This window comes from Pristiophorus japonicus, chromosome 1 (assembly GCF_044704955.1).
Source record: "Pristiophorus japonicus isolate sPriJap1 chromosome 1, sPriJap1.hap1, whole genome shotgun sequence".
NCBI lineage: Eukaryota > Metazoa > Chordata > Chondrichthyes > Pristiophoridae > Pristiophorus > Pristiophorus japonicus.
Genome location: NC_091977.1, coordinates 43,000,957 through 43,013,978, shown reverse-complemented (window position 1 = coordinate 43,013,978; position 13,022 = coordinate 43,000,957). Strand labels below are relative to the sequence as shown.

The window sequence follows — 13,022 nt, the reverse complement described above, 5'->3', positions numbered from 1 at the left end:
CTCGCACCAAGTCCCGCTCACACATTACCCCAGTGCTCGCTGACCTACATTGGCTCCCGGTTAATCAACGCCTTGATTTCAAAATTCTCATCCTTGTTTTCAATTCCCTCCATAGCCTCGCCCCTCCCTATCTCTGTAACCTCCTCCAGCCCCACAACTCTCCCGAGATGTCTGCACTCCTCTAATTCTGCCCTCTTGAGCATCCCTGAATATAATCGGCCGTGCCTTCTGTTGCCTAGGCCCTAAGCTTTGGAATTCCTGCCCAAACCTCTCCACCTCTTTTCTCCTTCAAGATGCTCCTTAAAACCTACCTCTTTGGCCAAGCTTTTGGTCGCCTTCCCTATTTTCTCCTTGTGCGGCTTTGTGTCAAATTTTTTTAATCTCATAATACTCCTGTGAAGTGCCTTGGGAATTATCACTACGTTAAAGGCGTTACATAAATACAAGCTGTTGTTGTTATTGAAAAGACTAACACATTTTAAGTTCAGCATGAGACAGTGACAAAAGAAAGTAACAATAACAAAAACACTTAGTTACCATATTGCTGCACGTGGTATCAAATATTGGCCCGAGATGTGTAATGCCATTTTTCTTAGCAGCAGCTTTCAATATTACTTCAGCTTGTTCCACTTTCCCTTGAGTGAGCAGCCATCGGGGAGATTCAGGTATATACCTACAATTTAAACCAAAACACCTTGGTGAGTTAGAAAACTTCCTTTCACCTCTGCCAACTGGATTGAAACCCACTCACCCGGCTGCAAGTTGACAAATGAAATGATTTTTGGCGGTTTTACCCTATTTCCTCGTAGGAAGCACCGAATCGCCTCTTGCGCATCCCTGATTTTAATCGCTCCAGCATTGGCGGCCGTGCTAAGCTCTGGAATTCCCTCCCTAAGCCTCTCTGCCTCTTTACCTCTCTTTCATCCTTTAAGGCGCTCCTTAATATCTACCTCTTTGACCAAGCTTTTGGTCATCTGCCCTAATATCCATTTAATGTGGCTTGGTGTCAAATTTTATGTGATAACACTCCTGTGAAGCGCCAAGGGATGTTTTACTATGTTAAAGGCACAAGTTATTGTTATTGTTGAATTGGGAGTGCCAAGCCAGCCACAACGCAACATTATAACTGACAGTCTCACTCAGACTTGAAGAAGAAAAAATGCCAATTCCTGATAGAAATAATGCTAAGGGGCTATTGGAATCCTGGCTGTGCCCCCAGCACTTCCTTTTCCATCTGTGGTAAAAATGAAAATGATCGCCAAATAATCAAGAGTTAATTAAATTTGCAAGTCTATTCGGACCAGCTTTCTTCAAAGAGACAAGGATGTGGACATGCACCCAAGAATGCAATAAGTCGATGCAAATGACCCAGCCTACAGAATTTGAGTGTTCGGAAGCCTGGACATTTCCCAGGCCTGGGGTTGGATGAATATCCAGGCCTACATTTAATGTAATAGCTTCAATTTTCCTCTGTCTCCAGCCAATCTTTGGGCAGTATTCGGCTGGGCACAGGTGGGAAATGAGGCACGGAGCCTTCACACTAGATTCCCACTCTGCTAAATTGCCCACCATCATTTCTGGAGGGCAGGAGCATTCTAATGAGGTAGTTATACATGGCGATGGCATAAGTCCTATTTCTTGTCATTCCCAGCTCAATTGCACCCAGCCACGTATAAATTGTATAAAACGGGCATCCAGGATTGCTAGAAGCTACAGAAAAGGCAGTTTCAAGGGCCGAACAGCTACAGAATAAGGCTTTATCAAAACCTAATTTCTCATGTAATTTAGGTGATTAAAAAAAATCACTGCTTAAAAAATTAAGCACCCTATAGGCCTTTTGCCTATGACTTCTGCCAACAAACCGGAATCATTCATGCCAGCGTGCTCCACTCGCATGACCTCATCACGCGTATGTCCGATCAAATTTTAAACTTACTGGCTGCTGAAGATTCCTGAATGGAGCAGGCCTGGCTCCTGCTCAGCTCATCGCTATCCAATTTCATAGATGGGGCCTCACATAGGCAGTAGGGTCCTTATTTACATATGTAAGGCACCCAACACCTGCTTTAGGCAGCCACCATGGACGCCTGAAAAGTGGCTTGGCGCAATATTGAGTCATAGAAACATAGAAACATAGAAAATAGGTGCAGGAGCAGACCATTCGGCCCTTCGAGCCTGTACCGCCATTCAATATGATCATGGCTGATCATGTAACTTCAGTACCCCACTCCTGCCTTCTCTTCATCCCTTTAGTCTGTTGGAGCGGATTTTTGGACATATACTTGATTGTATACGGGACCAAACATTTGTTTTATTTTCCCCTTTAAGTGAATTTTGTAAAGGACAATACTGATGCATTATGCTTTAAACAGTTAGACTTTAAGGTATGCTGGCCTTGAGTTAATGGAGATAGGAAAGTGAGATAATGAACACTGGAGAGTTAAGTACTGGGTATGTTTGTTTATACTGGTGTCAAAAGCCTGCACTTATTTATACTGCCCTGTCACAATGCAGGATGGGTTATATCAAAAGCTTAGCCTTCGATAGTCAAAGCTTTGTAGTGCTAAAGCATGTGTTGTAAAGTGAAGTAATTTGTAAGATAAAAGAACTTCACTGCAGATACCAATTTGAGAAGTGGTTCAAAGACAGGGGTCTTTAACACTTCTCCCAAAGCTTTGTCTCTGATTTAATAAACCTCTCTTTATATATATTATACAGTCTCGGAAATATTTTTCCACAACAAAATGGCGTAGTCGACAGGATACTGTCTGATCAGACGTGATCACTTAAGACAGTATCTGGAATCTGATGTTAGAGACTGAAAAAAGAGGTGTACGGGCACGACGGGAAAGTGTATAAGATACGAGTAAACAGATAGCGGGAAGAGGCTGACTAACCAGTTTGAGTTGTCCCTTTAGTAAATAAGGTCGGTGCGGAAGGGAACTGATCGATCCAACCTAGAGCCGAAAACTCCGGTGGTAAGGAAACATGCTAGCTTTGTTGCGAAGACAAAGGGTCTCCACAGAGTAGTCGTGGCCGTGAGTATTACAGAAACAAAGGGAAAAATCCGAGACTGGCGAACATGGAAGGTAAGGAAGGGAATGTAAAACGCGGGCTGCCCGGGTCATTAATTAATTCCGATCATTAATTGTAACTTGCGTAATTACGTAATGCCATAAAAAAGCTGATAGTGACTATCTTAAGTGACATATGGATCCAGTCATAAGCTTTGTTGAATGAAGAGAGACTTTTGTGAGTGTCTATTTTGAACGAAGAGAGTACTCGAGTGATTTTGACTGTGGAATGAATGAAAGCCTGTTTGGGAAGGTGTGGAGTTGCCTGCCTGTTTTAGCTCCACCTACTCTTTCCAAACAGAGTGAAATGTTTTTTTAACCCTTCGTAGTGTTGTCCTGCATGTGGGAAGTTTAAGAAACTGTGAACCTTATGGTATTACATTTTAAGTTAGAAACGAAGGTGTGGATATATTCGGATGATAAGTTACGGAGCTAGGAAATGCACAAAGGATAGGTTTGTTGAGTAAAAGATAAAAATACATGGTCCCGGTAGTAAAAAAAAAGAATTTGACACGCTCACTTACTTGTCGAAAGAAAACATGCAATTGGGTTGAAAGACATAAATTTAGTCTAGAAATGAGATAAAGAATGCCTTTTAAAACGCTCCCATTTTCCTTTGTGTAAAACCTTGACACGAAAGCTTCTAGCTCAGTAAAAAAAAAAGAGTTTTAAATTTAGAAATACGTCAGGGATCAGGTCAAACTCCTGGGCGAGTGGTGAGCTATCTGTGAAGGTGTAAAAGGGACTTTTGAAAAAGGCTAAAACAGTAAGCTTTAGCAGTTTGGAAAAGAAAAAGATAAAGCAGGAAAAGGTCTCTGCCACGGGAACAGGAGGAGGGCAGAAAAGGGGGACTTGCCATAATACCCTATAAGACCTGAAGCTAGAACAGCGGTTGTAGAAAGGGTATCTTAAAAGAAACAGTTAGCACCACTAACTCCCCAAAAAGGCCCAGGTAGGGAAATCCCAGGTCCTGTACCTAGGGTCCTGCCTCTCAAGGGGCTGAAAGAAATGCCCTCGGATAGGAAAAAGGCTGTCAAGGACATGCCTAGACCAGTAACGGTAAGGAGGGTGAGGAAGGTACTGGGCCTCTTTAATTACAGCCGGAACTTTATCCCTGATAAAAGGAGACCTATAGCCTATTACTCTACCACCGAAAGCCCGGTGGTGACTGGGTTATCCAGATATATAGCCGCGCTAGATTGCACAGCTTGGGCGGTAAAAATTAAGCGAGCCTGTGGTGATGACTGGAAACATCATTCTCCACACTAAACACACATTGGTAGAAATGTTAAACACAGGAAAACTGAGAACCGTATCTAATATGAGACGGGCAAAGTGGGAAGCAGTCCTCTTAACACCCAACAAAGCGGTAACCATAATTAGGGATGCAGGAAACAACCCCGCAGAAGGTATGATGGGTAAAGGGGAACCCCACTTTTGCGAAGAGGTATGTGAGGATATGGAAGAGGATAGAATAAAAGACGCCCCCCTTCAAAACGCAGAACAAACCTTGTTTGTGGACGGCTCACGAAAATACGTAGAGGGACGACCTCGTACCAGATGGGCCGTAGTTAACCAGGATCTAGAGACAGTTGAATCAGGGTGAATTAATGGGGGGTCGTCAGCTCAAGTGGCAGAACTGGTAGCCCTCACCCGAGCACTGGAATTATCGGAAAATAAGATTGTTAATATCTATACGGACAGTAGATATGCACTTGGGGTAGTACACGATTATATGACAGCATGGAGGAGAAGGGGTGTTTGCGATGGATAAAGACATAACTTACTAACTACCAGTTGATATCAGCTGTGAAAAAGATATTGGTTTAATTGAAAAAAAAGAATTTGAAGAGGTAAAAAACACTCTCCATTGATAATGATTTTAAATTATTAAAATTAAGTCAGTGCCGCTGGGGCCCGAGACCAACAGATAAGAATTGAGAAACTACACCAGGACACTTCTGAGGAAGAAATAGGTATGTGGACAAAGCAGGGCGCAACGCAAGGGAAGGATAACATTTGGAGACGAAACGAAAAGGTAATGGCGCCTGAATGCATACAGAATACCTTATTGGAGTTGCATCATGGTCTGTCTCATTCAGGATGAGAGGCCATGACCGGGAGTCTTGGGAGAGATTGGTGGTGGAAAGGGATGGGGAGAGATATTGCCAAATATTGCCATCGATGCGTTACGTGCGCACAATATAATCCAGGCAGGCCCATTAAAATTAAAATGGGACACCAGCCCCGTCCATGGGGCCATGGGAACACGTACAAATTGATTTCACAGGTCCTTTGCCCCCATCCCATGGAAAAAGATATTGCCTAGTGATTATAGATTAATTTACCCGGTGGGTGGAAGCTTTCCCCACACGTGATTGCACTGCCTCAACAGTGGCAAGGATATTGACCGAGCCGGTGATTCCCCGATGGGGAGTGCCTCAACAGTGACAAGGATATTGACCGAGCAGGTGATTCCCCGATGGGGAGTGCCTCTTCAAATAGATTCCGACCAAGGCACCCACTTCACCGGAAAAAAAAAAATTGCAAAAACAATATGCCAGCTGATGGGCATAAAACAAAAATTCCACATCCCCTACCACCTGCAGAGTTCTGGAATGGTAGAGCGCATGAACCGTACCCTTTAGAATGCCCTGGAAAAGGCCATGCAAACATCAGGAAAAACGTGGACAGAAGTATTACCCATTATATTGATGAAGTTAAGAGCCACGACAAACCAGACAACCGGATTAACTCCTTATGAACTAATGACAGGAAGGGCGATGCAATTACCAGAGAACATCATAACGGGGGGGGCCGATGTAGGCCCATTAAAAGACAAAATAAAACGGTATGTTTTGGAACTAAGTACTCAATTAAAAGGGATGCATAAATTAGTTAGGGACAATCAGGAAGAAAGAGACGCGGAAGCAGAGCTTACAAAGCTCCCTGAAGTCTCGTTGGCAGGAAGTCGCGTTATGGTAAGGGTCCTCCCGGGAAAACCGGGGTTTGCCTCAAAGATTGATAGGACCGTATGAGGTTATAATCAGCAGGGACACTTGTGCCTGCATCGATGTTAAAGGGAGCGGACAATGGAAGCATTGGACCCAGCTTAAGGTTTTTGAACCAGCCGTTTAGCACACGTATTAGTTGTTGTTGTTTGTCTATTTACAGATTGACAGCGAGAGATTCTTCAAGCAAGCCATTTGGCCATTTTGCCTTTGACTATTTGTTAATTATAGAGTAATAAGATGAAACTATATATTGCGATCGGTGCGATTATCATAGTTTGTGTTAGGTCCGGCCTGCTAGCTAGACCGAAACGAGAGTTGCATGTGAATACCGTTTTGTACATGTCTTATGTTTATGCGCAAAATGAGAACTTTTCCAGTTGCTGGGTATGTTCGCACATCCCCATACATAGCAAAGGAGTCATCCCTTTGAGGTCAATCTCCCTTAACATTTCGGAAGTAGCAGAGTGGGTAATGCGACAAAACGGTACAGGGGAAGTAAATGATACTTGGAACCAAAGTGGGAATAAAGAAACGTGGAGATCGGGGGGTTACCTTTTGGATGCATTTGACGGATGGTACCAGCCGGAATACAATAGGTAGGTACGACCCCCGTTCCTGGTTTTGACCAACACCTCAGGAGTTGGAAGGCCCACCGCTGTCATTTGTTTCACTAGAGACCTGACTGGTGAGGAAACAGGTTTTGTAGCAGGATATAGCAATTGTACGCAATACTTTAACCTCACCAGGTGGAACATAATAGCCAGCGAAACAACAAACCAGGGGTTCATTGAAATAGAGGGTTTGAAGAATCAGACAAGTAGCCAAGACTGGGACCCTAAGATTAGGTGGCGACGGGGGCTGAGAGAGGGATTGGGATCGAATCTAACAGCATACAATGGCACTTATTTTGTGTGTGGGAATAAGGCCTACCCCTGATTGCCTCAGAACTGGAGCGGGTCCTGTTATTTGGGATATGTGGTCCCTTTTGTCAGACGGGTACGTACTTTAGCAGTAGTACAGACATCAGGTCGACTAAGACGAGATCTTACCCCAGTAGAGAGGCTATTTGGGGTCATGATGCTCCCATTCGGGATAGGACGCACCATGGATGAATTACATAACCTAGAGAGGGTACTGGAACAGATAGTTAACGACACTGCTGAAGCAATAGAGGGCATAATGGCTGAAATGGTAGCCATACGCACAATGTGCCTTAATTGGAGCTGAATGTTGCACTTACATTCCCGATAATTCAGAAAACATAACCAACCTCGCTGATCACATAAGAAGGGAGGTAAAGAAGTTATCCACGACAGCAGGAGGATCTGGCTGGTTTGACTTGCTGTTAGGGGGATCTTGGGGGTCCTATCTTATGCACGGAGTAATTATTCTGGTTGTAATAATAATTACTTGCTGTCTGATTATCGGGTGTTTTAATATCTACTGTAAAGTTATGATGGCTCGACTGATGCCAGTAGCCAGTGTAATCGCCGAAGAAGAAGCACATCTGATGGAAATACCTGAAGACACCAAGGATGAAGAAACAGACGACAATGACACCGACCACTATCTTTGAAGGGTAGCCTAGAGCTACAGGCAAGGTGGACATATGGAACATCAGGGAAGTAACATACCCCAAAGGACGAATATATGCTACTATCATTGTGGTCATCTGGATTTTGTAAACATCCTCCAGGACCAAAAGGGGGAATATTGTTGGAGCGGATTTTTGGACATATACTTGATTGTATACGGGACCAAACATTTGTTTTATTTTCCCCTTTAAATGAATTTTGTAAGGGACAATACTGATGCATTATGCTTTAAACAGTTAGACTTTAAGGTATGCTGGCCTTGAGTTAATGGAGATAGGAAAGTGAGATAATAAACGCTGGAGAGTTAAGTACTGGGTATGTTTGTTTATACCGGTGTCAAAAGCCTGCACTTGTTTATACTGCCCTGTCACAATGCAGGATGGGTTATATCAAAAGCTTAGCCTTCGATAGTCAAAGCTTTGTAGTGCTAAAGCATGTGTTGTAAAGTGACGTAATTTGTAAGATAAAAGAACTTCACTGCAGATACCAATTTGAGAAGTGGTTCAAAGACAGGGGTCTTTAACACTTCTCCCAAAGTTTTGTCTCCGATTTAATAAACCTCTCTTTATATATATATTATACAGTCTCGGAAATATTTTTCCACAACAAGTCGTAAGGGTCACATCTAACTACCTTTTAAATATATCCAACGAACTGGACTCAACAACTTTCTGTGGTAGAGAATTCCATAGATTCATAATTCTCTGGGTGACAAAGTTTCTCCTCATCTCGGTCCTAGATTGCTTACTCCTTATCCTTAGACTGTGACCCCTGTTTCTAGACTTCCCCAACATCTGGAACATTCTTCTTGCATCTAACCTGTCCAATCCCGTCAGAATTTTATATGTTTCTATGAGATCCCCTCTCATTCTTCTAAATTCCAGTGAATATAAGCCTAGTCGATCCAGCTTTTCTTCATATGTTAGTCCTGCCATCCTGGGAATCAGTCTGGTGAACCTTCGCTGTACTCCCTCAATAGCAAGAATGTCCTTCCTCAGTTTAGGAGACCAAAACTGCACACAATACTCAAGGTGTGGTCTCACCAAGGCCCTGTACAACTGTAGTAAGACCTCCCTGCTCCTATACTCAAATCCTCTCGCTATGAAGGCCAACATGCCATTTGCTTTCTTAACTGCCTGCTGTAAGCATGCCTACTTTCAATGACTGATGTACCATGACACCCAGGTCTCGTTGCACCTCCCCTTTTACTAATCTGTCACCATTCAGATAATAATCTACCTTCCTGTTTTACCACCTAAGTGGATAACCTCACACTTATCCACATTATACTGCATCTGCCATGCATTTGCCCACTCACCTAACCTGTCCAAGTCACCCTGAAGCCTCTTAGCATTTTCCTCACAGCTCACACTGCCACCCAGCTTAGTGTCATCTGCAAACTTGGAGATATTACATTCAATTCCTTCGTCTAACTCATTAATGTATATTGTAAATAGCTTGTGTCCCAGCACTAAATCTTGCGGTACCCAACTAGTCACTGCCTGCCATTCTGAAAAGGACCTGTTTATTCCCACTCTTTGCTTCCTGTCTACCAACCAGTTCTCTATCCACGTCAATACCCCCAATCCCATGTGCCTTAATTTTGCACACTAATCTCTTGTGTGGGACCTTGTCAAAAGTCTTTTGAAAGTCTAAATACACCACATCCACTGGTTCTCCCTTATCCACCACAAATCGGGAGCGAGGACATTTTCAAGGACAAGATTGCGGGATTTACCCATATCCTGCCCAGCAAATGTCCTCAAAAAAGCAGGTGCATAGCCTACTTTAACATGCATAAGAGTTTAAAAACATAGAAAAATATAATTAAATGAAATTAAAAAAACACATTTTATTGTTAAAAACCCTGCCACTAAGGTAAGTTTATTTTTAACACTAATTACAAAACTTAAAAAAAAATCAGAAAAATATTTTTTTTTCTAAGGCATTTATTAACTTTAATTTCAATTAATTTTAATTATGTGAGGTGTGTTTTTTATTTTTTATTATGATGTTTAGTGTTTTTTTTCTCATTAATAGCAATGAGAACTCGCAGATGTGGAGTTCTCATTGCTATTAATAATAAAGCTGTGGAATACTGTACCTGATTGGCTGAGCGGTCACACGTGACTGCACCTTCTGCATGGGAACCTGGAGGATGGGAGCGCGCTTTGCACTACGGGAAGAGAAGGCCTCCCCAACGGAATCTCACACTCCTTCCGGACCACCAGGTAGATTCGTAGAAAATTTTCAGGTCAGAGCCCGCGGGAAGCCTCCGACCGCAATTTCTCGGCCACTCTGACTAATTATGATTTTAATTTTTTCACAATTACACTTTTTAACCTCAGCCAGCCTGCTTCAACACTAATGGTGATCAGATTACTTCACTAAATGTTCACACATTGAGAAAAGATTTCTTTTGAAACATAATTATAATGAGGCCAAAACACACAACATGACCAACCATGAATGGGTTGTATAGTGCCTGTGGGAGTAAGCTGCTTTAAAATATATTTCAAAAACGGGGCTCCCCAGCTCCACTGTACTCCTGATTGCATCCCTCCCCATCCCTTGCCATTCCATCCCTCGCCTGAGAGCAAGAACAAGTGACTGACATTCATCTTCTTAAAATGTGTGAGCTGTCTGTGGGGGTGCAACAGAAGCCGGCAGCTCACCCAAATAATATTAATGGCCCTGAGGCCCAATTTTGGGACTCATGCTTTGTGCGTGTCACCCATTTGAGGCCTAAGAATGGGCCTAAAGGAATTGTGTCTTTACTTTTCACCATAAATTAACCTATATAAATGAATAATAAATTTACTCACCACCATAGAGGCACATATAAAATTTCTGGGAGGGTCAAAGTTAGTAGTAACATCCTCCAATCTCGGATATAATACGCACAAAGTGGCAGAAGACTGTAGCCTAAGGCATAAGATATGCAGATACCAACTGTTGTGTAAGCAATCCTCCCAGATTTGCCAAAGAGTTCACTTCCTGTTCAGTGAGAAAAACAAGTCAATGAAGACAATTAAATCATGATTAACAAACTCAACATGACTCCTGGAGCTAGTATTATTTTGACACAATTCAGCCGAAATTGGCGTAACCAGTGCAACAGAACGCAGAATTTTAAGCGCAAATTGAGTTTGGTAGAACTGGATTTACCGCGATCTTTTGCGCTAGTTTTAAAAACATCGTGCTGGAATCAGGCTTCACTTGGAGTTCTGTGCATAGTTCTGGTTTCCATACAATCATCATCATAGGTAGTCCCTCAAAATCGAGGAAAACTTGCTTCCACTCTAAAAGTGAATTCTTAGGTGACTGAACAGTCCAATATGGGAATTACAATCTCTGTCACAGGTGGGACAGACAGTGGTTGAAGGAAAGTGTGGATGGTGGATCTGGTTTGGCGCATGCTCCTTCCGCTGCCTGTGTTTGCTTTCTGCACGCTCTCGGCGACGAAACTCAAGGTGCTCAGTACCCTCCCGGATGCTCTTCCTCCACTTAGGGCATGGATGAGGGATTCAACAGCAGATGAGCTGAGGCAGGAGTGGGGTCGGGCCATGTTAGGGAGGTAGAAATAAGAAGTCTTAGTGATGGCACAGATATGTGGTCAGATAGGTTGCACCTCAGCAGAGCCGGTACCAATATCCTCGTGGGGAGGTTTTCTAGTGCTGTTGGGGAGGGTTTAAATTAATTTGGCAGGGGGATTGGCACCAGAAAGGAGAAACAACGGGCTCAAAGAATTGGGAGAAACGGATAGCAATAAAGCAAAAAATAGTAAGGTATTAGGTGGGGTTAGAGTAAGAAAGAACACAGGATGGTCTAAGATAGGTTTACAGTGTATGTATGTGAATGCACGAAGCATAGCAAACAAGGTAGGCGCAAAGGGCCACATGGGAATATGATGATGTGGCAATAATGGAGACCTGGCTCAAAAAAGGGCCAGATTGTGTATTAAATATTCCTGGATATAGAGTGTTCAGGAAGGATAGGGAAGAAAAGATAGGAGGTGGTGTGCCAGTATTAGTTGAGGAAAATGTTACAGTGCTGGAGAGAGAGGATGTCCTGGAGGGGTCAAGGACAGAATCTATTTGGTTAGAGTTAAGAAATAATAGAGGTGCCATTGCTCAACTAGGTGTATTCTATACCATCATCTAGTGGGAAAATATGGAGGAGCAAATTTAAAGAGAAATTATAGCGAGGTGCAAGAACTATAGAGTAGTGATAATGGGGGACTTCAATTACCCTTATATAGACTGGGATAATAATAGTGTAAAGGGTGGAGAGGGGGAAGAATTTCTGAAGTGTGTTCAGGAGAACTTTCTTCTTTAGTATGTTTTCAGCCCAACCAGGAAGGAGCCTTGCTGGATCTGGTTCTGGGGAATGAGGTGGGTCAAGTGGAGCAAATGTCAGTAGATGAACAATTGGGGAACAGTGATCATAGTATCAGAAGGTTTAGATTTGCTATGGAAAAGGACAGGGAGCAACCTAGAGTAAAAATAATTAATTAGAGGAAGGCAAATTTCAGTGGGATGAGAACGGAACTGACCCAGGTAAATTGGGTAAAAGGTGGAGATTGCCGAGGTACTGACCATCATCTTCCAATCCTCCTTGGATATGGGGAGGTTGATGCCGGAGGACTGGAGAATTGCAAATGTTACACACTTTTCAAAAAACAGACCTGCAACTACAGACCTGTCATTTTAACCTCGGTAGTGGGGAAGCTTTTAGAAACGATAATCCGGGACAAAATTTACAGTCACTTGGACAAGTATGGATTAATTAAGGAAAGCCAGCACAGAGTTGTTAAAGGCAAATCGTGTTTAACTAAATTGATTGAGTTTTTTGATGAGGTAACAGAGAGAATTGATGAAGGCAATGCAGTTGATGTGGTGTGCATGTAATTCCAAAAGGCGTTTGATAAAGTGCCATATAATAGGCTTTCCAGCAATGTTGAAGCTCATGGAATAAAAGGGACAGTGGCAGCATGGAAATGAAATTGGCTAAGTGACAGGAAACAGAGAGTAGTGGTGAACGGTTGTTTTTCAGACCGAAGGAAGGTATACAATGGTGTTCCCCAGGGGTCGGTTCCAGGATTACTGCTTTTCTTGATATATATTAATGGCTTAGACTTGGGTGTACAGGGCACAATTTCAAAATTTGCCGATGACACAAAACTTAGAAGTATACTAAACAGTGCGGAGGATAGTGATAGATTTCAAAAAGACATTGGCTGGTGGGATGGGCGGACGTGTGGCAGATGAAATTTAATACAGAAAAGTGTGAAGAGATACATTTTGGTTGGAAGAATGAGGAGAGGCAATATAAACTAA

At 42.8% G+C, this 13,022-nt stretch overlaps 1 protein-coding gene across 1 annotated transcript in view; it reads right to left on the bottom strand.

Moving 5' to 3' along the window:
• Positions 1 to 13,022, bottom strand: part of LOC139263078 (organic cation/carnitine transporter 2-like) — a 138,700-nt gene that overhangs the window by 78,414 nt on the left and 47,264 nt on the right. The window contains exons 4-5 of the mRNA XM_070878620.1: positions 10,509 to 10,680; positions 538 to 673 (exon numbers count right to left, since the gene is read on the bottom strand). Of these exons, the coding sequence (XP_070734721.1) occupies positions 538 to 673; positions 10,509 to 10,680 (308 nt within the window). The remainder of the gene's footprint in view (positions 1 to 537; positions 674 to 10,508; positions 10,681 to 13,022) is intronic.